The sequence below is a fragment of the Cinclus cinclus genome, chromosome 13, assembly GCF_963662255.1.
Source record: "Cinclus cinclus chromosome 13, bCinCin1.1, whole genome shotgun sequence".
NCBI lineage: Eukaryota > Metazoa > Chordata > Aves > Passeriformes > Cinclidae > Cinclus > Cinclus cinclus.
The window spans coordinates 20,329,584-20,357,338 of record NC_085058.1 but is presented as its reverse complement, the minus strand read 5'-3'; the positions used below and the strand labels follow the sequence as shown (position 1 = coordinate 20,357,338).

Below are 27,755 nucleotides of genomic sequence, written 5' to 3'. Positions count from 1 at the left end.
TGTTCCAAGGGAGGCTGGAGGGTGCTTTGAGTAACCTCAGTAAAAGATGTCCCTGGACATCCAGGGAGCTGAACAAGATGAGCTTGGAAGGTCCCTTCCATTCCACACTGTTCTGAGTCCACAATCCTAAAATGCTAGAGGCTTCTTCCTCTATTTAACTGAAAGTGAGTTTTATGAAGTCCCCATGTTATAAATTCACTGGTGTAACACAGAGAGAGCAGCTTTTGAACTGATTCCTGTTTTCCATCCAGAGCACAGGAAGATGCCACTTCAATCTTGGATATGGAAAACTGCAGCAGGCCTTAGGATGTCTGCACCAAAGTGCCCTTTGCCCCCATCAGCCTCAGATAAATCAACCCCACTCTCAGGACTTCACTCTCCCCATCAGCAAAAGAGGGTAAAAATCCTTCTGCTATACAGGATTTAAGATCACAACCCTGGTATAAAATGAGAGGCCACAAATGCTCCCTCTTCAAAAGCACGTAATGAAAAGGTCTTTTAAGAGGACTCAATGAATATTGTACTGTAAAGATTTATTATTATTATTTTTAAATGGGAGTAGCTGCCAGCACTGGAGCTTAATTGTTCTCCTTCAAGGAAAGCAACCATGTAAAACACACAGGGAAAAAATCCAGAGGCTGTTTTGCTCTCAGCTTATCTAAGCAACCCTGATCTCAGATGTTACTTCTCCACCCTTCATTTTAGTGAAGAGATACATTAAATACCCTGTTTCCCACAGCAAGGCTTCAAATTCATCTTGCTTCAATAGCTTTGAAAAGAGCATTTATATCTAACTTGTAAATGATTTAAAAGAGAACGTTTAATTAATAATGTTGTTTCCAGCCAGATGGCCAGCTATTAGTTTTCAGTCATCTCTTTCAGAACAATTCCCCACAAAGACCTCAGATGCAAAGGAGCTTCGAAGCAAATAGATGTGAGTGCTCAACACTCAGAGGCTGCCAAAACATTCAGCAGAAGACACAGCTATAGGTACAGAAATTACATCTTTCCAAGTGGTTTTGCTGCAGGTCATGGTTGTAAAAGTCCACCAGCAACAGACACACATTTCTTTCATTTACCAACCTGTATTTGGATGGCATTAAATTCACATATGGCTATAGAATATTACTTAAGTGAAAACATGAGGCTACATGTATAGAGTTTCCCCTGGACTTGTGCTAACAGACCTCAGACTGGAGCTCGGGAGCAGACCTCTGCAGTATGATGTGTATCAACCAGTCAAAATATTCCATGTGTACAGGAGGCACTGCTACAGAGATGAATAGATAAATATTAGGCAAACCCAGCCAAAGTTTACCACTAAACATCTGTGGAATTCTCATATTCTCACTGACGTAGCACCTACATATTTTCACAGAGAGTTTCCAACAAAATTAAAATTGCTTTCTAAATACAAATGAGATGCTGGGCAGCAGCAGGAAGCTTTTTTGAAGCAGCGAGCTAATGGGGTTTGCAAGAGGTTTTTAAAATCTTGGGATTTTAAGAGCTTTCCCAACTGTAATTAACTCCCTGACAGGCCAGGACTGCATTTGGGAGGTAGTTAAGGTACAAGCAGGGTGCAGTGTTTTGCTCACAGTTCCACAGTGGTGTGGAACAAACCCTGTTATTTTCAGTCATCCCTAACCACACTGTGCATTCATTATGCAGCAATCCACAACTGAAAATCCATCTTTATTCAGTTATGACTGGGAAAAACAAAGATGCAATTGCAATTTTCTAGTTGAACTTTCAGCCTGTAGCTCTCCCAAACAAGCAAAACCAGGCTCAGGGAAAAGCTTCAATAATCAGCTGTCTACCTAAACACAAGTTATTTATGACACCTAATTCAGAGCAAAGCTCAACTCAGTTTGCAGAGTGGCAGCAGACTTTTACTGGCAACAGAAACCTGCTAGAAAGTTGTATCAGCTCCAATAGGTAGACAGTGATTATCTGCTCTTTAAAATTTGCCATTTTGCTGTGTAAAGCTTCGTTCTACCACAGTGGTTTCACATCTTCTGGCTTGCACTTTCTACCATTCGTGTGCAAAAACTAGAGAAAAAAAAAAGAAAAAAAAAAGATAATTTTCAACAGGAAACAATGACATGAAACAGGCCAATAGGATAGACTGGACTGATGGTGAAGCTCACACTGAGTATTTCAGGTAAATTTAGGCCCAAGAAGAAGATATAGAGAAAGATTAGCCAAGTCATCTCTAAATCTGCCCATCCCAAGCCTGTGGAACTCTTACATGGTCATTACTCCAGAACCTCCAGTGCCCACTGGAGTTTTGCTTGAAGATTCCAGGCCAACATCAATAGCTGTTCCAGACTTTTTATCCCACAGGCTGATGATTGTTGGGAAAGCAGGGACAGATGTCATTAGCAGACCTTGTGCTCTCCTGAGTTCAAGGCCTGTAATTTTTTTATGGGGATAATTGTAATTATCTAGAAAACATTTCTGCTTCCCAAGCTTGTCTAGCTGTGAGGCAGGAGAAGGGCACACTGGAATAAGGGCTTCACCACTGGCCTGAAAGCTGGTTCAAATGGTTAAAAAAAGGAAACAAACCAAAAAAAAAAAAAAAAACCCACAGAACAGCCCAATGCTGCCTTCTGCCCAGGCGCAGAATCACCCACTCCAGAGGTACCTCAGCTACAAATGTGGAGATTTTCTGCCCAGCCCCACCAGTGCCCATCAGCAAACCCTCACTGAAATATGAATGAATTCCTGTGAAAATTAAATGTTTTGCAAGGAAGTATCATTTTCATCAAACTTCCAGCAAAACCCTGCCTGGCTTCCTGGCAGATTCCCAGCCCAGGCCTGACAAGTCCAGTCTTCCCAGGGCTGGAGCCCTCAGGTCTCACAGGCTCTGCTGGGCAGGCTTCAAATCCTGCAAAGAACTCACAGAAATCACCAAATCCCTGAATTTAAAAAAGAAAAGTGGACAATATTCAACCCACAAACACCTTGGCCCTGTTTTCAGTTCACTGCTTTCCTTGCTGGCCTGACTCTCCCTTCACTTGCCTTTAAATTGGAAGTAAATTTACTGAAATCTATGTAACAACACAAACACAAAAAGAGTGAGAAAATTCTCCAGCTGCTTATTAGTCTTTCATTTAGACTGAGTGCTTTTTAAACACTGAGAAATTTTCAGATACTGTTTGTTACACATGTGCTACAAGCTGGCTCTGCATCTTGAGTCCAGGGGAACAACAATTTGTTCAACAAATAATAATGACCTTTCTGTACAGTTCCATATGTATGGAAACCATAGATTTCGGATCTCTATGGAAAAAAAAAAAAAAAACCCACGTCTGGTCTCTCTCAGAATAACAAAATTAAAGGTTTTTGTAGTTGGGTCTTTGTCTTCCCACACAGCAACATTAAAATTCCAGTTAATGCAGGAAAAGAAATTTGGGGGAAAAAGAATTCTCCAGCTGTTAAGTAGATAAAGCAACAACAGTCACACATTCAACACAGAAACAGAGGCATTCTCACGTGCCACAGATGTCTTCCTCTCAGCCCAATATATTTTGTGAACCTTAACTGTTCTGTACATACAAAGAGTAAGTGAATTTCTCTTTTCATGTTCAAGCAACTAAAACAGGAAGGACACAAAGTTTCTCCTCTTTTGTTGTGAAAAAGGAGAGTCAGTGTCAGCATCCATCATTCAACCTCTGCTGGCTGCAGCTTTACCACAAAGGAGGAAATTTCTGTCTTGACTTCCTTTTTTAAAAAAAAGATAGAGTTATGGTTAATGAACGTCACCATTTCAGAGAGAAACTCTGATCTTTCCTATGATGCAATTTGTGAGGAACATTTACTGAAATTCTCAACTGCAAATTACAAAGTGAGGTAAGGAGGGTTCACCCACTATTTTCACTCTGAGAACCCCGGAGAAAGCAAGAATCCCAGGGAGAGGATCAATTCCTGACACATCACCCACTGCAATCCCTCTCTCCAGGATTCCCACCCCTCCTTTCCCATATTCCTGCAGGGCTGGACAAGCAGATGGTCCTGGCACAGGGTCAGGCACCCAGCCCACCTGTGCAGGTGCTCCAGGACAATTTGGGCACACACAGAGCACAGCTGCAGCCCCTGAAACGTGTCCCCTCCTTCCCTCATAACCCAGTGCTGAACAGCAGTGAGCTGTGAAGGTATTTCTTGTGCCCTACAGAATTTATCAGGATCACCTCTTGACCTTTCCCAGACTCACACAGGTTACATTTCTCACAGGAAGGTTCTACTGCAGCTTTAAGCACGTTCTTTCATGAGGCTCATCAGTGAGAGACAGAATTCATATTTTCCACAGCAGCAGCAGCTGCTACTGTCAGAAGTCTCTGCGGCACACACAGAAACTTCCCTTGCTGCTGAAGGAACAAATCTGGGTATCTGGCACTGTGCAGCTACAACATCTTAGGTTTCCTTAGCTAACAGAGATTTCCTGCTGGAGTTCAGATGATCCCTGGGTGACCCTTTACAAAGCAGGGTGAGTTTCTTACCTGGCTGGGCCCTTGTGAAGGTAAGACTTGGTTTTATTTGGTTGGGTTTTAAATAGAGCTGCTATTACAACGCAGGAATAGTTTATTCCTACTCCCATTTGTGTCCTCCGAGCAGCTGAGTCTTTAAGACAATAAAAAAAACCAAAACAGCTCTGGCTTTGTATTGTTTCTACAAAGTCACCTGGAGCAATCAAACTTCCCCAAGGGCAAATCCCACCACCCTGGGGGAAAAGAGACACCAGCAAACGCTGGTCAGATCTGAAAGGCTCCAAAACACCTTTAAAAGCAGCATTACTGCAACAACCCACAGTTATTGGCTCCTCAGCTACACAAAGTTGTGCTAAGGTGCCAAGAGCCCAATTATCACCAATTCCAAAAGGAATTAGCAAACATCTGCTGGAGCTGGTGGAGTCACCCCGTGGAACTGCAGGGTGTGGACAAGAACCTCTGCCCCGGCTTTATTCCCCTCTCCTGTCCCTCCCTTCTCTGCCCATCAGCACAGGCGGCTCCGGGCTGGAAAATGTTTTTTGGGGTTTTTTTTTTGTTTGTTTTTTTGACAAACACATCAAGGCCGAAAAGGACAAAAGTTAATTATGACTATTTATAAGCCTGGCTGGAGGAGTACTGCATCCCATCCCTGAAAATTTAATTGCACTCAGTAGAGGAAAGCTAAAACGTAGTAGTAATAAAAAAAATAACCCAAACAACAGAAAGAGATAATTTAGGAATAAAAACTGATTTCAATTTAATTCAAGCACTTGTTGGCCCTATTTATTTCATCAAGTAGTTCATGCAGGATAATGGCTTTACTGTGCATCTAACAGCATCAGAAGTTCCTAATAAATTAACAAGTGAAAATTAATGGTTGCTCAGTCCATTAAATCTTGTTAATTTTATTTTTGTTGTAATAATATAGTAATCACAAGTTTACATTATTAAACCAATATTTATTAGAACTCGTTTTAATTGGATCCCCGATGTGGTAATCCCATACAGTGTGTATTTCTTTATTTCATCCATTTTTTGCATTTATTTCTCATTATATTTAAATGACTGCAATATTCGGGGTCTCTTCCAAATACTATGAAAGTTAAGCAACCATTTTAAACATTTCACACAGATTCAACACTACACAATATAATGAGAACATCATGAGTCCCTTCAGAAGCTATTTTAACTCCTTTAGTCTTTTGAGAAAAGGCAGAAGAATGCAAGGCAGAGATGAATATCTGAAAGCATCTTAACAAATGGTAAAATCATTTCTTTCCTCTTAGCCCCTCAGTGTTCTGGATAAATACTCTGGATGTTTCTCAAGACAGGGGGAGTTTTATCGCTGGTTTTAATGCAAAGTTCGAGCTGGCCTGCACAACTCAGGTAAAAAAATAAATACATATACTGGCAAAAGGGTTTGAATTGTAGTGACTGCATGAGAAATTACAAAACTGAGGAGACCCCTTAATAAAGGGTTGCTGTGCCATTCCAGCAGCAACTCTTTTGAGGGGAGGGACCAAAAGTCCCCCCAGCCTCCCTCCCCTCCCAGTGCCTTGTCCCTGCCACAATAACTGAGCGTGTAGTTGCTCCTTAACCGGCTGTACCAACATTATTGCTCCAGCCTGACAGCAGTGCTTTGTTTTTGGGAATGGCATCGTGTGGAAGGAATACAACAACTCCACACACATTACCCAGGCTGATGTAAGAGGCAGGAACAAGTGCAAAGGTGGGGAGGAAAAGTTGGAGGGGCTGCAGGGAGCAGAAATCTGTGCCCAGAGACGGGGGGATGACCTGTGAAAGGCAGTGACAGAAAAAGCTGAGCTGGAAGGGACCCACAAGGACCACTGAATCCAGCTCCAGCCTCATCCCCAGGAGTCACACCCTGTGCCCAAGATGGTTGTACAAACACTCCTGGAGCTCTGCCAGGCTCAGGCTCAATCTTCACCTTCAGACCCGACCCGCACAGCATCACAGAGGCCACAAGAGCTGGGCTGTGGAGCAGCCCTGGGTGCCTCAGCTGATGAGGGCACTGCAGCAGCACAAAGGTTGGGGCAGGGCTGTAAAAGCTGCCCGTAAAGCTCGGCAGGACAGAGGTCACTGACATGGGTTTGCAGCAGGAAAATCCCCAGCAGGATGGAGCTGAGCAGGGTGATGGCAGGCAGAGGTGTTTGCACACAGGGACTGGGCTGTGACCGGCCCTGCACGCCAGGGCTATGCTCCTGCACGCACTCCCAGACAAGACCATGAAATATTAAAGCTCCTCACACTCAGGGACACAAAGCTGGAAACAAGGTAGTTTGAAATTGGCATTGAAAAACAGATAAATTTGCCCATGGACGCACAAAACTGTGACTGATGCTCTGCTTGTTGCTGCAATCAGATGGGCAGCAGTCCCAAAAGAAGAGCATGCAGTCAGGGAATATCCCGAGGTGGAAGGGACCCACAAGGAGCAAGTCCAACAACCCCAAAATCACACCATGGTGCCGAACCACAACATCCTTCAGGGTCTTGCAGACAGCCCCTGCCACTTAACATCCTCACAGTTTCCTATTTTCCTGGTATCACCTCAAAGCTAAGAACCTGATTAAATCCTGTAAATACTGTGTGGTCAACTCCCAACACAACAGAAGCCGTGTTCACACCCCAAAAAAAAAAATGTTCCTGAAATACTTATGTTCCTTCCTTATTATCTTTATGCATTATGTTCCTTGTGTATTATCCCTGGTTTTCCCCACCAAAATGTAAATTACTTAAGGAACACCCTGTTCAGTGGCTTTTAACAAGCCAATGTGCCATGTTTCCATTTCAATTGGTACATTCTACCCTTATCAGATGAATTCCACAAGAAATAACACCCACCTTTCTTCAAAACTGCTCTCTAAATTAAAACAAACCTCCACCACTTAAAAGGTGTTCCTTACATACAGGAATCCTGGCTCCCCTAAAACCACCGGTGATACCAAAATAAATAAATACAGTAATAAATTCAAAAGAAAAATGTGCATATGAAAATATATTACAAAATGCCAGAAGATTTATGTCTTTGTGTGCGTAGCACCACTAAAGCTCTTGAAACTGAGCATTTACTATCTCATACAGCAAGACTATAGATATTGCACAGCTTTTAGAAATTACTGAGTGTCCATCACATGGTCTGGTTTCTGCAGACCAGACCCTAAAAATGTTGAGTTAAACACTCATCACACGTCATTTCCAGGGCAAATGCTGCTGGTTTCTCAGGGGCACAAAACGGCCTCCCTTCTGCTCAGAAGGGTGTTAGAAACTCAAATTTTTGCAGGTTGGTAGGAATGTCTCATGCAGATGCCATTAATACCCTATTTTTTGGTCTCTGAAGAGAATAGAGCCACCAAAAATTCTGCGAGCAGCTGGAGCAGATCTCAGCCTGCTCAAAGCAAAGAAGAGAGGCCACAAACACCCAGCTGGCTGTGCTGGGTAGGTGTTAATGGCACACTTGTCCTCAGCTTGGTCTGAAAAGTGCTAAAAATGCTCATCCTGAAAGCTGGCCTTTCAAGATAAGGCAACTGTGACAAAGGATGCATTTTCATGGGCTGAAGAATGTGAGCTCTCAACTTTATCACCCAAGAGAGGATGAAAAAACCTTTCTGCCAGGGAGACCCACGACTCGCTCTGACAGCTCTGACACCGAAGGCCACCAGCTCAGGGCACAGAGGTTTGAAGAAAGGTCCTGCTGGGGCAGGATGGGCTTTGGCAGCTGTGCCCAGAAGTGGAGGGAAGGAAGATCCTCTAAAGGAGCCGTCCTGTGCAGCACCAGCACCACAAGAAACCACCAGATGGTCCAGACCACCAGAGTTTTTCAGGTGGAAATTACTTCCTCCTCCAGCCGTAAAAACAAGAAGGAAAAATTCTTCTTGCCAGGAGACTCACACTGAAATCCTTGAAGGCATTTCCAGCCTTTTGCTGCCTGCCACAGGATCTCAACAGAAAACCCGGGGTGTCTGTCACACCACCTCTGAAACGGAGCACTTGGAGAAGCAATACATGCTGAGCAAATACACAAGCAAATAAACAAATCCCTGTTTACTAATCTGTCAAGAGGTAGCATGTAGTACACATTTCCAGATCCCAGCAGATAAACGTGACAGTGGGAATACATTTGTTATTCTAATTCCTTAGCCCTACAAGAAAACAAACGTTTTTTTCCTGTCCTTTCTTCAAACAACCCCACCTGATCAGCCCAGGAATTTGCTGCGTAGCCCTCATTCCCACGAGCAATGTTTCTGCAAAGATGGAGCCCTTTTCCACGTGAAACTTGCTCGGTCTCATGGATACAATAGCTAATTTTGGACTTACCCTGCTCCTGCTGGGCCAGAGTCATCACTGGCATGGCTCCACTGTAATTCAGTCTACTGATGCATTACAGACAATGCACAACATGAGCTAATCCTTAATGATGCTTTTCCCCCCTTTCCCCCCTCCCCAAGATATTATTTGAGTAAACAGTAAAATGACATATGTGAAAAATATTAAATAAACTTAAAAGAAAAGCAAAATCATCTTGCAAACACTAATTTCAGATGACACAGTAATCAGATTCATAGATACATTAGGACGAGAAGTGCAGCCCAGAGGAAAAGGCACAGCTCTTAAAGTCACAAGGCCTGGTCAGAGCTGCAGCTCTGCACTGACTTCAGAGAGATTGTTCCAGGTTTCCACACCGTTCCCCAACCTCTGACACACAGATAGCAACACCTCGGCGCAGAAAACCGAACCACTCTCGTTCCTAAACAATAATAAAAGCACATATGAAGTTGTGTTTAAAAATTAATGCCGAGTTATAAGGGGTTCCCACAAAAACAGGCTGATGCCTCTCCCCCATGCCGAGGTTTAAGATCTGCAGGATCCAGGCTGAGTGTCATAAATTAACATGAAATGTTTCAATTTCTGCACAGATTTTCTTTAACAGAGGAGGAACAGACGTTCAGTAGGAACAGCCAGGACAATCTCTGAAGGTGAGAATATTCATGACTGGTGATATCTGCTTGTGCTGTTATTTATTTTCAACCTTTTCTTTTTTTTTCATCTTTTTTTAAATAAAGGCATTGTGTTTGGCCCAACTCTTTTATTCCCTTAAATCATAAAATATCAAATCCTTCCTTATCTAAACCACCTTGTTAGGAGTCACAGAAGTTCCACGGGACTTCATGCTCTGCTCCCTAACGGGTCAGCATCAGCCACACACAATACCCAGGTCACAGCAGCAGGGCTGCTCCAGCAATTTTCCTCTTTTCAAATGATAAATATTTCAGGGAAGTGCTTTACAAAGGGAATTATCTACGTGGAAAGCACGTTGCTTATCAAGAATTTTAAAAATATAGGTATTAAGGCATTTTTATTGTGTGGTGGCTCTACAGGTTTTGATTTCTGCTCCAAGTAGAAGCCGGAGCAACTCTAACAAAGGCTGAGAGCTCTCATTTGCATTACTGGCCAAAATATTAGCCACAGTCATTCAGCACCAACAAAGATAAGGAGGCTTTATTTCTCCTTTAAAAAATAACACTACAGCTGTTGGAAGAAAATTTTAGGAGCTCCAAACATCCACATTTCTAAGCTACTTGCTTCACTTTTTCATGCAACAGATGCTGCTTTGTATCAGCTCCTGCATATTAAATCATTCTGACAACCAAGAAAGCATACATTTGTTTGTGCCAGAGAAAAGCATGAATACACACACACACAGAGATATCTTCTCACGCAGAAGCACACAATTATGCAGCATTCAAATATTTGGGATGAACTTTGGCCTTTGCTTAAAAAAAAAAAAATACTCTCAAACAACAATCAGGAACAGACCCAGCAGTCATCTGGCTGAGCTCACAGAAATCAACAATCTGCAGCAATAAAACACCACTTGTGGGCAGCCATTTGAAAGTTACTTGGAAAATTATTCTTAGATGGGATAGTTTTATACACGTCTTTTATGATTTATGATGGCCCTATGGATTGAGCTCGGAATGGAGACTGAAAATGAAATCTAAGTTCATTCAAAAAATTGAGGGAAAAATCAGTTATATACATCCTCAGATATGTGGGGTGTTTGTTTGCACTCCAAACAACTTCCTTCAGCCCTGCCGTTTGCATTCCCAATTTAAAAAGTAATTCGAAAACATCAGCAGAGCAGGGCTCTAAATCACCCCTTCAGAGGAGTAATTTGGAAGAAGCCAAACAACCCAAACAAAACCGTTTTCCTGACGCATTAATCACAAGAAAATCTTAAGGCAACAGCACTTGAGAAACTTCTGACAATGAGCGTGCCCTCAGAGAGTGGAACCGATCCGCAGCGCTTCCAACTTTTTCTTTTTTATAATCTCGGCTCGAGGCGCATTTTCTCCACTACGTTTTCTCTGTCGTTACTAGAGAGTAATTCAATTCTGTAGCCAGCTACGGGGCTTTTCTGAACTAGGCAGGGAGCAGGCAGAGAGGACCAACACCGTACCGCAAAACAAGCGCAGTCCCGGCCGTGCCGGAGCTCGGGGGGTCCCTGGGGGTCCCTGGGGGACCCGCACCCCGCAGGGCCCCGGCAGCCGCGCCCTCCGCACCCCGGTACCTGGGGATGGTGATGCACTTGGTGTTGATGTTCTGCGTGGTGATCGCCTTCTCCAGCTCGTCCAGCTGCCCCGTCTTCTTCAGCTTCTTCACCAGGCTCTTCACCGCCTTCTCGCACCATTTCTCCTCTTGCCCGTTCTGCTCGCCTTTCTTCCAGCCCAGGAGCCGCTTGACGATGGGAGGAGTGAAGGGCAGGATGGAGGACATGCTGGCTGTGCCAGCAGCGCCAGCCGCCGGCTCCGCGCTCTGCCCGCCGCCCCCCGCGTTCGCTCCGCCGCCTCCTCCGCCTCACACCGGGCGGCCCGGCCCAGCCCGGCCCGGCCCTGCCCTTCCCGGCCCGGCCGCTCCCCGCCCCGCCGCTGCCTTAGCGCCGCGGGCCCGCGGCTCTAAACTTTGCCCGGAGTTCGCCGCCTCTCCCCGGCGGCGGCAGCTCCCTCCTCCTCCTCCTCCCCCTGCTGCCCCGCTCTGTGTGCGCGGAGAGGCGCCCACTCCAGCTCATTCCCAGTCTGTCTCTCATGCAAATTGCCTGCTGGCCGCCCCGGCCCGGCTTCCACCCCCTCCTTCCCTCCCAAACACGCCGCCGAGGGAGGGAGAGAGGGAGGGAGGAGGGAGGATGGAAGGAAGGAGGGCGGGGAGGCGGCCGGCCCGCCGGGAACTCCGCGCCTCCATCGCCGCCCGCGGAGGCCCCGGCTCCCTGAGGGGGATCGCGCTGCTCGGGGCCCACAGCGAGGGCAGAAAAGCCCGGGAGAAGGACAAGAAGAGCAACTCGGACAAACCCCTCCGAGGGGAGACAGGAAAATAAAGTATAAAGCCTCACAAGTGCAAAGCCCACTCAGTGAGGGAAGGGGACAAGAGGGTCCTCGGCGTGGCTGCAGCCCCTGCCACGGGCGCTTCGTCCGTGGAAAGCTGCGTTCCCACACGGATACCTGAACACAGCCTGGCCAGCCGTGCTCAGACGATCAGCTGTTTTTTTGTTCCAACCTTTTAATTTACTATTCCATTCCCTCATCTTTCCACCCCGAGCAACAGGTACCCGAATAATTTTTGCCCTGTATCAGACAAAAACGACACCCTGGAGGTGTTTACCGCCGGAGCTGGTCAGAAATTCTCAGACGGAATATTTTTGTCAGAGGACGGCAGTTTGTTCACATCTAGGTGTTTTGTAGAGATGCTTCGGTTTGGGCTGACTCAGGGTGGCATCCAGGTACATTTCTAGTTTCTAACTTTCCATCACTGGGCAGACTGGGTTGTCACACTCCCCGATCTCAAGCGTGCTGAAAGGGAGCCCAGCTCCTAAAAAAACATATAATTATAAACTTTAGCTACTCAAAGCAGCAGTTCTGTGCTAAACTACCCCAAAACGGTGTTGAGCAAGGAGGCTCAGAGGCACCTGCAGAGTCATCAGGTGCCTCCAACTAGGCTGGTTCCTTTTCTCAGCTCCAGCTGCTTCTCATGTCCCTGCAACAGCTGCCCAGGAGCACCAGGGTGAAAGTTTTGTGGGACCTGGCTGCCAAATTCTGAGTTTTCAGGCTGAGATGAATACTCTTCCCAGTTTTCTCCGTGCTATCAGAAGGGACCGAATCTGGGAAGCCTGCAGGGCTGCTCGGCAGCTCCCAGACACGCGGGTTCTTGCCAGCCCACGTTCTCATATTCCAACATCCCGAGTAACCCAGTGGGGAGACTCCTCGAAAGCTGGCATCCCAAAGCTCCCCGTGCCTGTGGATTTGGAGCAGCCAGCCCTCCAGATTGCCTCGTGGCAACTCAGCAGCCGATGGGATCAGACAGCGTCTGAGGCTCTGAGGCAACTGCCTTGGCTTTCGCAGGCATTTCAAACACAGGCTTTTATTCCAAATTGACAGTACCAATTTTTGAAATATTAATACTGGATACAAATTAAATAAGCCCTTTCCTCTTCTTGTTGTTTTTTTTATTTTTTTTTTTTAATTCAGCATTCTCACATTATTCCCCAACATGCATTCCCTGAGTGTCTTGAATTTTGGAGGCTCACTGCTAAAATTTTGGATTGTTGCCCTTACCCAGTTTTTGGCTGCTTCGGCTGAGATGTCTGAAGTACAGAGATGTGGAACCCCTTTAGATGATCCCAGCATTGTTTGAGGAAATGTCTTCTTAATACCTCTAAAGCAATGCAAAAAAAAATATTGATACTATTTACACTGAAAGCAAGATGCCTCAATTACTGGTTTACTAGTGCTGTTGACTCCCTGCATATTCATGTTTGTTTTTTTTCTGAAGAGGCCAAGTTTCTGATAGTTTGTGATTATTTAGGGATCTGAACTCTTACTTAAAAGTTGTTGTTCACAGCTTTAGAAAATGGCCTGAGTATGTGAACCAAGTGAAACATAGATGGGGAAGTTAGATACATTTTTTTTTAAATGCAGAAATATTCTTACTATATTTTGAGATGAGGTGAAATTAAATAATCTTTTTCTATTCTCTCAATTCTTGGTCCAGCACATTTTGCAGGCCCAGAGGCTGAAGGACCTGCCTCAGACCTGCTAAGTCCATATTACAACAGGGTGATCTCACAGCAGATTTCTGTTCTGGGGACCAACATTTCTTTCTGGCTGTTTTGGATAGAAAACCATGGGAGCCATTCCATGCTTTTTTCATCCAGAAAGATTTTGATAATACTCAAATCTCATCACTACACTCAGAATTCATGCTGTGACCTTGGTTCAGCAGAGCTTCTAGAATTTTCTGTCCATATTCATGGGCTGATCTTTACTCCTCACAGTCATATCACAAGTCATGGCCTGGGTACATTTGAATAAGGGGAAGGAGAGGAAGAGCCCAGTGGTTTGCTTGTGCTTGTACAGTGATTTAGTGGCAAAAGGGTGAAGATAATTTGCTAAATACTAAACCAAACTGGGTCTCACTTGCTTACCTCTAAATGAGGTGTAGGCAGCTAAACCACTGATCTAAACTCTGGGCCACAGCAGCACTGAAAACACTCCTGAAAACAAACACTTGGGCTTGGGATGTGGGATACATTTTTAAGCTTAAGGCCATGACATTTAATGGAACAGCTTGTGTACTTGCTGGGGTTACCTGTCAGAATGAACTGTTCTATGAAAATATGACTTTCTGAACCCCTAGACAGTAATCCTTTATTTCACAGAGTTTTGGACACTCTCATAGTGGAAAAATTAACAGGAAAAGCAGGACCGTCCCAATTCTGCGTGGTCTGGATCCGATTGCTGGTTTACAAAATGTCTGACGTCTTGGAAGCCACCACTAGGCAGAAGAAGCTTATGCTTCTTTTTCTGATTGTGCTCATTTTTTGTGGAACAGTTTGTTCTTTTCTTTTAAAAAGTCATTATCTTTGCTTGTGTTTAGAATTGTGGAGGTTCAGGGCCACAGTTTGCTCTTACTGAGAAATAAAGATATATGTAGTCTACAATGGTATGAGGAAACCAAACATTTCAAGTAAAAACCCAAACTCTTTACAGCTATTTTGAATTTCTTAACTTTTTACTAATACACTAGCACCTTGAAATGACTGAAAAATAACATCTGCATACCTTGGGTTTTGATATGATTCATGAATAGGACCAGAATTAAAATTCTCCTTTCACAAAGAGAAAAATCAGGCTCTGCTTCAGGAACAATACAAAATTAGCATGAGAAACAAAAAGGTGTTCACTGGAACTCAGTTGTGCATACATGTACCTTTATCAAAAATATTTTTAACAGCTTCAGAGACTGAAGAATTGTTCTGTGCTTTGCTCCGTGTTCCCTTTATATCCTTTGAGAAGCTAGAAGGGATTTTTGGGGCAGACAGGAAGGTGGTTCAGGGCGAGCTGGGGCAGGCAGGCTGGAGGCAGCGTGGCCAGAGCACGCTGTTCTCTGCCTGTGCTCGGGCTCTGAGGGAGCCTGGTGCCTGCTCAAACAGCTCCCAACGTGCCACTGTGGCTGGCTTGAAAATCAGGGAGTGGTTGAGAAGCAGCTTCTGAGGTGCTGCCATTTCTACCTCACTGGCTGAAATATTAAATGTAATTTCCTACCTGTATGTGGAAAGGGAATTTGTACAATTCCCAGGCGGACAAGATGGGAAGCTCACAGCAGACAGGATGGTGGCCTCAACTCCTCTTGTCCAATGGAGAGTGAGATGGGCAGCACTGAAAATAAGGAGTTCTGAATTGGGTTATTTTCATTGCTTAACTTGTAAATAAGGGCTGTGACATTTAAATTGGAACCTGTGTCATGTATAATGTGCATAAACAAGGGAAAGTGTGGGAGCTTTCCTTGGCGAAGGTAATGTATATATATATGTGTAGAACAGCATTTATATGTGAGCAAACCTATCTTAATCACTCAGAACAAACCTACAGGAAAACAACTTCTGGTGTGAGTCACGAAAAAAGCAGGGCCTTTCGAAGTTAATGTCTTCAGCATTACTGTCAGCTCTGTGAAACACACAGCTCAGTCAAATCCTTGCAGGGTACCACAGCTATTCCTCTCTGCAGATGAGAAAACACGCACACACAATAAAAAGTTGTTTTGTTGGAAATTCCTAATGCTTCATACACACAAGCCAGTTCACCTGCCTGTTCCAAGAGGCTCAGTGGTGCAAAAATCACGCAACCACTTCCAGTTAAGCCAGAATCCTTTCTGTTACCACGGCAGCACCTCTTGCCTAAGGAAAAAATACAAGTCAGCAGCACGTCCAGAGTGATCCTTCTGAAACACTCTCCCAGTTGCTGGCAGTTATTTGTGTAGGCGCTCCTGAACTGGAGCTGACCTCCATGGAGAGCCATGGACAGGCCATTCCTGCACTCCAAAACCTCTCTGCTTCTGATTTACATTTCTGAGTAGCCTTCCCCAGGCCCCCATGGCCCATGTGGGGCACGGGACAGAGCTACTCCGAAGAAGAACTGAAATCATCCACTGGAAATAACGATTCCCTCGTTATTTCCTTTATGAACCGTACGGGTCTTGGGCAGTGTTGAGGCTGGGGCAGGTGACTGATCTCCCAGGAAACCTGAGTTTTCCCTGGTTTGTCACAGTGAGGTGTGAGGGGTGTTTATGGTGTGCAGGGAGCTGGGGGGCCCTGGCTGCTCCCCTGGGGTCGGGGCTGCTCGGGGCACTTGCAGCTGCAGGGGAAGCTGTGCTTCAGTGGCATGGCACATCCTGCTGGGCAGGGCTCAGCCCTCCTCACAAACACCTTCAGAAGGTGCACAGGGAACGCCAGCTCTGCTTCTTTTTTTTTTTTGGAAGCTTGGCTTTGAAATCTTAATAGGCCCTTACATGGGAACTCCTGGCACAGTTTGTAAGTGTCCAACGTGTGAAGTAAGACAGAAGGGAATAGTCTGGAGGACAGTTTTTTTTTTGGCTGTGGAGTTTCTTGAGAGAAGATAAAACATCTTGATGAGGACACGGCAGCATGGCTGTCAGAGCACAGGAAAGGGACACACAGGGACACAAAAGCCTCCTGAGGCTGAGCCCTCTCCTGAACCACAGTCACTGGGATAAGGTCTGATCTAGTCTTTCCAAACGTGCTAACAGCCTGAAATTAATATGCTTTTAATTAAGCTGAGATATAACTGTCCCTAGGGTGGCCACCCAGTGATATCCTGAGGGATGGAGTGGAGGATTTTCAACACCTGGGTGTGAGGAGACAGCACCTGCAAGCTCAGCAGTGCCCAGACTTTGCATACAAGGAGCTGTTGTCAGGCTGCTCTGTGTGACTGCACACACACCCAAACATGGCCCTGTCCCAGTCTGGCAGCCTGGAATTTAATAGGGTTTAAGTATGGCTAAGAAATAAATCCAAATTCTCAATTTTAGGGATGGTCCTCCTCATGAGATGCATCCCTCCTCTGGTTGCTGGAGGGAGTGAGGTGCTGGTGAAATTCCACACTGTCTCCTGTGGTACAAAAAGCACCAAAAGCTGCAGTCAGGAAAAAGAGAGGAACGGGCCAAGCTCCAAAACCAGAGGCTCATTACAGGTAACACAAAAACTCCAGCTCCCAGCCACAAACATTTATTTGAGATTCCTTTCCCATGTCCGTATATGACTGTCTGTCCTTTCTGAATTCCTTGCTGTGTCTGCACCCTTTTCTTCGCCAGGGCACGTCTGTTAAAGTCTTTGCTTTGGTTTTGAAGTGGGCATTTTCTATCCAGCTGAATTTTAAAAAAGCTCCTGAGCAAAGGCTTGAAGGAGTAAATATAAATGTATTCTTTTTATGAATAGGCTCCTGTTTTCATATGTTCCACTTGCAATGTCTTCTTGTCCACAACTGCTGGCATTTCCAGCCCTCTGCAGGAAGAATCCTCTTCTGGAGGAACACACTTTTTCTTGTGCACAAGGGATATTCTCAAGGAACATTTTCATTAAAAAATTCACCTGGATTGAAGGGCTCAATCCCACCAGTCTTGGAAAACAGAAACCAGCCTGGCCAGACTGACCCCCCAGCACTGTAGGGAGATCCTGATCAAGTTCAAACTGTGTCCTTGACATCGTTTGGTCCAAGCCTTGTGCTGAACCTGGGCAGAGCTCGAGGCTGCTCACAGCATCCGTCCATGCACACAGCAGGGAAAAAATCCTTTGGATCCCAGCCCTACCTCACCCAAGTCAAGTGGGAGTTGACTAATTGCAATTACTACAGAGTTTAGTCAGTAGGTTTTATGTGGTGGTGGCTCCCCTACATTAAAACCAACAGTTAAAGTCCACTTCTTCATTTTTGAGGTTTACTTAATTAAGTTACCCTTTCTCTCTTTTCTTTTTTTTTCTTAAATTATTTTCACCTAAAATGCATCAAAGGCCTCACAAAGGGACTCTCATTCTCATTTAAACCAAGAATCCTCTTTAAGGCAGCAGCAGCAGCAAGGAGTGCCATGGAATTATTTGCCCATGAATAATGTGTTAATATTTATACATAGTTTGCTTAGATAAGGGAAACAACTTGAAGATTTATGGGAGAAGCTCTGCATGGCCATGCTCTGTGGAGCTAGGTTTCAAGCTCTCTGTTGAATCCCAGGTGTTGATTTTGCCTCCTGACAGTTTAATGTGTAACCCAAGGAAGTGCATTCTTCAAGATGAAAAAGGGGGAAATCAAACCACCACAATCTGCCTGCTCTTCCAGGGGTTTCACTCCATTTTGAACAGAGCACAGTCCCTTTACTCTTGGGATCCTCAAACACAGCTGAACTGGAGGCAGTCCACAAGCTGTGCATGTAAACATACAAAAAACTTTGGATTTATTTTTTCCTTTTGAATTCCTTACTATTGCAAAAATGCAGCTTTGAGTTTTCATAACATTTTCATAAAGCTCAAGTCCGACTTGGGCAGTAGGAATGGCACAAATGGGAAGAGAATGATAGGGAAATGTTCTGTGTGTGTGAGAGGAGGGATGTTTACTCCTTGTTTATTTGTTCTGGGGAGAAATAAAGTGCTTTGTGTGAAGGCTCTTTGCAAGAGAGACTGAAATGCTCTCTGGGCCCTGTAAAAGCATTGCCAAGTTTGTCAGCAGAGGGGAAAGAAATCTGGGCAGGCTGCCCTAAATTAAAACTAAACTTAAATCAAATTCAGTTTAAATACACAGAGTAGTGCTTGGTGTGGGGGCTAAAGGCAGAATTACCAATTCAAAAACTGGAAATGCCTGAGTGAAACCTGTTCAAATGGGTCTGAAATTGAGCAAATAAATTAAAATAATAATGTGTTTCCCTCCATCAGCTTTTGCTGTGTGTCAATGGGGTCACGTTTCCTACCTTGTCTTGGCCCAGGTAAGAGATGAGATGAGGTGAGGTGAAACTGGAGGTTCTGATGCAATTCTGTCCTTCTGGGAGTTAAGGATTTAAGGAACATCACCTGTGTGAGCTTGCAGTGATCTTCTGAGGGGTAGGGACAGTGCAAAAGAAACCAGAGCAAATTAATTATTCATCTGTAATTTACTTGAGATACTGAACAAATTAAGGATGCTGCTTTATTGGAACCCATTAGGATCCTACACATTTATTCTTTCTTTTAGGATAAACTAACCAGCATAACTTGGATCTGGATCAAGATTTTAAACCAAACCTCAGGGCTGCCTGCATAAGGCTTCCTGTTGGTTTTGATATGAGATTTTGGGGATCTTTTAAAATGAAAATGTCACACCACTAGTTACAAGGCTATCTGCAATGTATCAAAGTCCTGTTTTCAATATTGGTGGTCTTTCCCCTCCCAAGTTGTTGGGAGTAGAATTGAAAATCACATGCTCCAGCACTTAGAGAGACCCTGTGAAGTGAATGGAAGCCAATTTAGGCAGCTGGGTACAGCCTTGATAGACATTTTCAAAGGCAAACATGATTTTTATGACCTTAGGACTATTTCTTGCCTTTGGAAATCTCTTTCATAGCTTCACTTCAGACACCTCTTCACCAAAACTCTGTCCTCTGTTTGTTATCAGCACTCACAGATGTCCTTTCTAGATTTACCTATTTGAAAGTCCCTGAAACAAATTGTGGGTACTGGAGGGGGGAGTGCAAAGCAAGGAGATAATTTCAGTTACCTAACATTTATTTGACTTAGTCATGCAGAACTGGATCTGTGCAGCTGATAGGGAACGATGATTAAACCAAAGCCTGAGTCTTTATTCCATGTGATCACTGCCATTATCTCTGCTATCAAGGTTGATCTGACAGTAATTTTTATTTAGAACCAGCCACACTTCTTTTCCCCACCTACCTCAAAGGCACCAAAGTTGTTTTTTATTTGTCCCCAACTTGCAGAAAGTAAAATGTAATTTATGCCTCCAGTGCAATGAGGGGGCTGGGGAAAAGAGATCTGGCTTCTTTATTTTGGGGGGTCTGATACAAAACCCATCACAGGCAGGAAATCAGGGTTTGTAAAGAATCCCACAGTAGTATGGATTGGAAGGGACCTTAAAGCTCATCCCATTCCACTATCCCAGGTTGCTCCAAGCCCTTTCTAACCCAGCCTAGGTCACTTCCAGGGGTGGGGCAGCCACAGCTTCTCTGGCTGATGGAGAGTTTGAAGGTCCTTGGGTTGAAAAAAGCAGAATGCTGTATCTCAGTTATTAAATGTCCATTGATCCTTCGCTTTCTCCTACACATTCATATTTCAAAATATGTATATATTTCAGTATCCCCTGCAATATTGCATAATTCTTGTGGTGTAAGCCCAGAACCTTTGACCTTTGTAGGCAAACTCCTGAAAGTAAGGATATTTTTATAACAAGAGTACAGAAAATAGTAATAATGATCACTTTAGGCAGAAATTTCATTATGCTTCCCACTTATGGGATGCGGAATGTGCTGCTAGATAAAGGCTAATGAACAGTGACCTTGTGGCTGACCTTTCTTTTAGTGAAGCTGCCTCAGGAGAAGTGATTCCCTCACCTGCTGTGCCATCACTGCCCAGATGCAGCAGTGATAAACCCAAGGGTTCACAGAACTTCCCAAAGAGCTCCTCCATTCCTGAAAGAAAGGAAAACCAAATAAAAGAAACTAAATTTGCAAACATGGTTGTCTGCAGCTCTGGTTTCTGGTTTGGGGTTTGCATTGCTTTCTGGATTGTTTCTTAAGAACTTAACCAGGCTTGCTGAGGTGGAGATTGAGGCATGTTTGAAATGAGTCAATTTGTTTTTAGGTCTTCTGACAGTTCTGATAATTGTGAGTTTTCCTCAGAGACTCCTGAGCTGTGACCTGAGGATCTCCTGGGTCTGAAGCATCCAGATCTCCATGGTGGCTGTAGAAAGGGGGCTGGGGAGGAGGAGGGAGGAGGCTGAGAGGGTGCTGTGAGCAGGGAAGAACACCCAAAATCAAAGTCATTCCTTCCTCATCAGCTGGGGCTTTGATGGAAGGAGAATACTGAAAAGGATCATTGATACTGCCGTGTAGAAAGCCTTGCCAGGCAGGATGGTCCCAAAGTGGAGAGCAGGATTTGAGTGTACAAACTCAATCCCCACTTGTGTGCTGTCATGGAAAACTCAGATCCATCACACCCTCCCAGCCCCTCCAGGCCTTGGCCCGTTTTGGGGCTACCTGAGGTACGTGAAACAATGTTCTTTCCCTGCTTTTGGGATGTGGAGAGGCCTCAAGTCAGGGGAGAAATGTGAAGGCAGCCACACAGATGTTGCAGCTACAATGAGGGAGACAGAGCCTTTTGTCTCTGCTGTCACTAAAGCTACAGAACAATTTATCTGATCTGTGCATGGAGCAACATCATGTGTCTTTCCATTGTGTACAAACATTTCTCTTGCTTAAAATGCTGCACTTAATGGAGCAGTTAGTCCTGAAAGCAACAACGTTTTATATTTCTTCAGTGTAATTAATGCTGGAAGAGACCAAGTCGCCAGTTTGCCAGTACAGAGGATTAAACTTCCTGTTGCTACTTGTAGAACTCCATAGATTAAGTGCAGTCCTTTGCACGAGTACAGTGAAACTTGAATACCTTACAATCTATTCATCTCTATCAGATAGAACTCCCTCCTCAGCCTAAATCATTAATAAATGTTGTCTGAATCATTAACATACCAAAACTGATGAACTCCGGACAGCTGAGATGAATTCAAGGAGCAGAAAATTGACAACAAACCGTCCCATTCCCATCCACTCATTGTCACCCTCCAAAAGGAAAAAAAAAAAAAAAAGAGAAAAAGAAAAAAGGCAGTGAATTGTTCCAATGACAGTGGGGTGAGAATGAAGGCATAAAAGCCCTTTGAGACAGAAAAAATTCCTTATGAATAGACTGGAAAAGCTGAAATTCTGCAAAGGGAGGAGGGCAGGGCTGAGATGCAGTTGAGCTACACAGGATCACAGAACCATTAAGAAAAGACCTCCAAGATCATGGAGTGTGAGTGTTAACCCAGCAGCACAGGAAGAGGCAGAGGTGAGGAGGAAGGGAAGGATGAGGGCAGTCAGGTCCAGCTTTGCAGGGAAGGTGGTGGGATTTGGGGAGGGTACCCAGTGCCCTTCCCCATCCAGAGGATGGTGCAGGGCAGGGGCAGGCTTGGAAAAAGACACCGTGGTGGAGGAAAAGACCAAAGCCAACAGAGTCCCTGGCAGCAGTGCAGGTGGAGCAGGGCAGGAGGGGGAAAAAAGATGTGCAGATACAGAGGAAAAGAGATGCTGGGCTTTTCCAGATGCTGGCCTGGGGGCAGGGGGTGATGGACAGACAGGAGTCACAAACAGGAGTCTGACAATACACAGGCTCCAACCTCAGGGTCCCTGTACACAAACAGAAAGGTGGGTGGCAGGATTGAAAAGCAGAGAACACTGAGAGGAAAAGGTGAAGCTGAGGAGGGGTTGGATTTCCTTGCCCTGAAGAGATTTTATAGTGAATGATATCTTAATTTTGTGTGGTGCCAAAGTCAATCTAAACTGTAGAGAAAATCAGATCTGTAGTGGTTGAGGATGTGGAGAAAAAGTCGATTGTATATTTAACAGGAAACCAGGGAGATCAAAGAGTTTTCAAAATGGTTTTGTTTTTAACTGATACCCTGGCTTTATTTTGTTTAGATTGAGCTGGAGGCCTCTCTGAAGAGGATGAAAGGAGAACAGAAATGTGTAACAAAGACATTTCCCCTCTCCTTAATAGTCAAGGGAAGTTGACATCCCTGTCAAGCAATAGCACCATTATATGCAGGGCTGCAAGAAAGGAAGCTATTTTATCCTTGGGAGGAAAGAGAAATGTTATCTTCTGGCAAAGAGGTGAAGTTCTGCAGAAATTCAGGGCTGTTAATAGACTGTTATGACAGGGTGCAATTTGATTTCCAGTGAACAATGCATGTCCCAGGCCTGAACACTCCCCATTTAGCACAGATCAAACAGAGCACAGGCACAGCCTCCACTCTGGTAAAAGATCCTTCCATACCTTCTGCTTATTTTAAGGGTTAAATTAGATTTTTGTTTTCAGCTGTTTTCAACTTGACATGAAGAGATGGTTTTGCATTAATGGAAGTGGCAAAGTCTAGCCTGTAATGAATTAAGATAGAATAACATGATACTCTGCAAAGAGAATTCTCTAAAAGATCTCCTGTAAAAAGGAACATCTTATAGCACTTTTGGAGCAGGCCTTGGGCACAAAATTTTTGAATTAATTAAATGTATGCTTAAATCTGCCTTTGATGATCAAAACACTGAATCATCTTTATACTTATTTTTCTTGATACAAAATGGATTTGTGTGAATACTTGAACACGTGTTTCCTTTGCAGGACTCTGAACTTGATGTGCATTGGTGCCCTGCTTCAGCTTCATCCTCCCAATGTGTAGGCAGCCTTATGAAGCTCAAATCTTAACTTCCAGTTAAAACAGGACATTGAAGATTACAGATTAGAGGATACAAGAGGAAGGGGCTGTGCCACGGGAGGCACATATGCCCTCCCTGCTTCAGAATGAGGAACAAACAAGAGGCTGTTTCCCATTTCTGCAGCCCCAGCTGCTTTGAGTACCAGAGCTTCAGCATTGTTGCTGCAGTTAAGGTGGTGCCAGCCTTTCCATCAGAAACCATTTAATAACTTGGCCGCTAACACCTGCTTCAAGCTTAGCACTGAAAATCATCAGTTCTTCAACAACTCTGAAGACATTTCCCTCCCCCCCTCCCAAAATCCCACAAGTATTTTCATGCAGAATATCTATGACTGATAAAGTTTCCTTTTGGGTCAGAATTTTCCCATAATTTCTAAACCACTTTTTACCTCTGAGTGAGCTGTGCCACATTCCTGCTTATGGAGAACTGCACTCCTTAGATGAAACTTGCAGTGCACAGAGCATGGCAGGAATAATTTATGGTAGGAATTCTGGCCTCTCAGGTACATCCTAAATCCATGTATATTCATGATTTCCCTTTTGCTGTATCATGCAGCTGACAGAGGAGATCAGAGTGATCTCAGCATCATCTTCACCACCACAGGCTCTTTCTCCCTCTCTGTTCAGGCCATCAACTAAACCTGTACCTCCACAATTCACTCAGTTTGTTCTTTTTCTGATCATGGATGCTTTTCCATTTAATATAATGGCTTTAGGGACGTGGGAGGCAGCCATGCCTCGATCCCTTCGCCTGCTGGCAAAGCCTTCCATCCCCATCCTTATCCAAATACCACAAGCATCCAGCTCTGTCGGGGGAATGGTGCAAGGCTGTGTCCCAGCCCTGGGAAATGATGCCAGGCTGGGAGCAGAGTGGGGTCAGCACTCCTTCCCTGTGCTGTGCAGCCCTCATGTGAGAGCAGAGAAGCTGTGAAACCCCATCTTCCTTTCTCTACCACAGCTGTGGTTGAGTTGATGAGTTTTTGTTCCCCTTTCTGGCATGTGCTCCTACTCCTGGCTTAGAGGGATGAAACTGTGCTTCCCTCCTCGTTCCCATGCCATGGTGGCACGCTGGTGATTCAGGGAGCCTCTCTCACCCACAGGCAGCTGCCTCTTGGCTTTGTGGTCTCTGAAAAGCGTGAGGAACCTTCACTTCACCGAGCCTAACCCCAGGCTTTCAGCACTCCCTGTGGGACTGAGCTTGTTTTTAAACCCTAAAACCTCTTCGGTTTTGGCATTACCCATGGCTTTCTCCAGCAGATGTTGTTGATCACCTGGGGATCTCCCACTCTCCTCCTCGAGGCCAAGCCCATGGATTGTTTGATACATTTGGTCCGTGCTTGGATGCAGATGGAGCATCCAGACCTGGTGAGAGGGCAGAGCACGGGGCAGGAGCCAGTGGGAGAAATTCCCTGCTGCAGGGAAGAGATGGCTCTGCCCTGAACCAGGGCCAGAACCTGCAGAGCCCAGGCTGTGCTCAAGAGCTCCCATTCCTTCCCAAAAGGGCATTTCTTCCATACAAATACTCAACAAATGTTTTTGGCCATTGGCAGCTCATTTAGGTCATCAGCTGGACAGAGGGGGACAAGAAATGGCACTGGAAATCCCACAGAAATGCTGAGAAAAACAAAGCTACCCTGGTGCTTTTTTCTATTTTTTTTTTTTTTTTTTTTTTTTTTTGTCTGGCTGAATAAAGGAAAATTTTCTACTCTCATCAGAGAGGGGAAGAAATTACACTGCCTGTAGTAATGGTGCCCAGAAGGAGGAACTAACCTGGTTCACTCTGGTGGAACAGAGAGCAGAAAGTTGCTGAGGTGTGGAGGACTCTGGTGCTGCTCACACCAGCTCCTCTGAAACAGCATTCACCAAATCAGCACAGAAAAATGCCTGGCACCAGGCACTAACCCAGGATAACGCAGCCCAGCAGGAATGCAGCACTCAGCCTGACATTCCTCTGAAGATGTGCAGCATTCCCTAATTCACCTGACTTGATTTTAAGGAATAAAAAGTAGATTAGACCCTAAATTACACAGTTATATACAAGTAACACCTCTCAGGGGCTCTGAAGCAGTGACCCTTGCTGCCTGTTCCTGTCTGACTCCCTTCTCCCAGGTGGAATTTCCCTGGGACTCCCTGCATGCCTGGGAGATCCTGGTGCTTTGGGAAGGGTTGGATCTACCATGGGCACGATGCTGAGGCAGAGCAAACACGTGTCAGGAGTTTCCAGCCCTCCTGCTGCCACCCAAAGGTCTGGGGAGCCCCAGGATCCCTCCCCGTGCTAAACAAGCCTTGAGGGATGGCCATGCTTTGTCTGGAGGGGTTTTACAGCTCTCAGGGCCCAGCTGTGCTCCCCAGGGACCAGACAAGGCTGAACAGGTCACAATGTCATGGGGAGAGCTGTCTGGAAGTCAGGAAGGGCAGAGGAGCCCGTGGTCTGGCTGGGGGCTTAGGGAGATGACGATCTGTACACTCAGGAGTTTATCATTTCCGACAGAACACCTTACTCTATCGGTTCCCCCTCCTTTGTCATCAGAGAAAAACTCACACTTTCCTAACTGAAAGTTCAGTCTAAACATAAATGTCACTGAAAGCCCAGCGAGACCTTTGCTTCTCTGGTTTCACTCTCCTGAGCTGTGGGGAAGATTATGCAACAGGAACACTGGGGTGACTCATCTTCTGGCATTGCAGTAAATTAGGAAATGTTTGCTGAGATGTTGTAGGGCTTTCTACCGGCTATTTGTGGGCTGCTTTTTTCTTTGCCAGTGTCTTCAAATCCCAAGTGTTGCCTGTTGCCCTTGTCTGAGCTAGGAAAAAGCTCCTCGGTAGGTGCTGCAGCTCAGCTCTGGAGCAGAGGGCAATGACAGCAGCTGTTGAAAGGAAAGGATGTTAAAGAAATTCTGAATGTCCTTGCTCAGCATTTTTGCCCCCACCCCATGAATATTTCTTGCAAGTCCTTGAATCACTGGCTTTCTTTCTCTTAACAACACTCTCAGGCATCAGGCATTAAAGGGGTCAAGGAGATTTTCCTCCCTTGTCTGTTCCTGAGGCACAAGGCTTGTCAAGATCACAGAGACTCTTCTAAGAGAGTCTGAATATGTCAGAGGAAGGACAAATTGAATGTAAGAAAAATCATGTCAGGCTCATCCCTTCTTCTTTGTATCCCTTCTTCTTTCAGTTTAAGGCTCAAAATAAATGTTTTCTTGTCTTGAAGCATGAGAATTCACAAGGTGAGCCTTCCCTTTCCAAATCTATGGCAAGAATTTTTGGAAGGAAACTGCAAAATAAAGATAAATACTAATATTGTGAGATTGAAAGTATAACCATGAGGACTGGAAACACTATGAAGGACATTAACCAAACTTGGTTAAGATGTGTGATGCCATAAATAACCCTGTTGCTTATGCCATAAATAATCCTGTTATAAAGATGTGAGCCTTTGTTGCAATTTCATTTTTGTTTACTCTTGGTATATATCCTTAAAGGATTAGAAGAGAGAAAGTCAAAGCTTCATCAGAAATTCCACAAATGCTCCCTCCTTGTTAAAAAGTCCAGTCCTGAGTTAGGACTTTTCTGAGCTACACAGCCTATTGTGGTTGATATAAACTGAAATTTCAGGCAAATAAAAAGGGACATGAGGCTCTCAGCTTGCTCTGTACAGTACCTCATTTTTTCCAAAAAAGAAAGTATGAACTTAATTTGCCATGGAAAGCAAATAAGGCATCAAAGCCCAAATTCCTAAGGACAGTTTCTATCAGTTTCTTTGAAGCAGACATTTTTATGGCCAGCAATGTTAACAAATCCAAACTAAGTATCCAATCTGTCAAGGAGAAAAATAAGTTTAGAATGAAAGCAAGTATTGCTCATTAAACTTTAATGGCGAGGCATTTAAAGGAAGAAAACCATCCATTATAATGCTGGTAGAATAGTGTGTTGTCAAATTCCCTAGGGAGGACTTTTATCATGATGTTTAAATATATTAGATTAAGGGTTGGCTGTTACTTTGTTCTCTAAACAGGAGACTTTTTAGAGGAAAAGTTTAACAGCAATATATATCCAGTGGTGAGAATTTCCCAGTTGCCCAGCAATTAAAAGGAACTGCTGGATATTATTCCTACCTGTCCCAGAGGATGTGCTGGGGGAAGAGTTGTACTGATGCAAAGCTGAACCAAGCAGTGTTTTCCCATCCAGAGGGGAGCACAGAAGAGCCTTGAAGGGGTTGTTCCATTTTTTTGGGATCTGCAGGATCAAGGACATCTGTGATTAGTACTTTTCACTAGCAAGAGAGCCATTGCTTTAGGCTTGGTAATGAGTTTAGATCCACACTGACAAATCCTGAAGCTGGAGAAGCTTTGCCCACTGATCACATCCCAGTTTTGCATCCCAGCTTTTCTCTGGCTTATGCAGGTGC

The 27,755-nt window shown here is 44.7% G+C and overlaps 1 protein-coding gene across 3 annotated transcripts in view; it reads right to left on the bottom strand.

Annotated features, from left to right (window-relative positions):
* Window positions 1-11,282, bottom strand: part of SMAD3 (SMAD family member 3) — a 68,621-nt gene extending 57,339 nt beyond the window's left edge. For all 3 annotated transcript variants that reach the window (XM_062501208.1, XM_062501210.1, XM_062501209.1), the window contains exon 1: window positions 11,077-11,282. In XM_062501208.1, coding sequence (XP_062357192.1) covers window positions 11,077-11,282 — 206 coding nt within the window. The remainder of the gene's footprint in view (window positions 1-11,076) is intronic.
* Window positions 11,283-27,755: the final 16,473 nt, after the last annotated feature.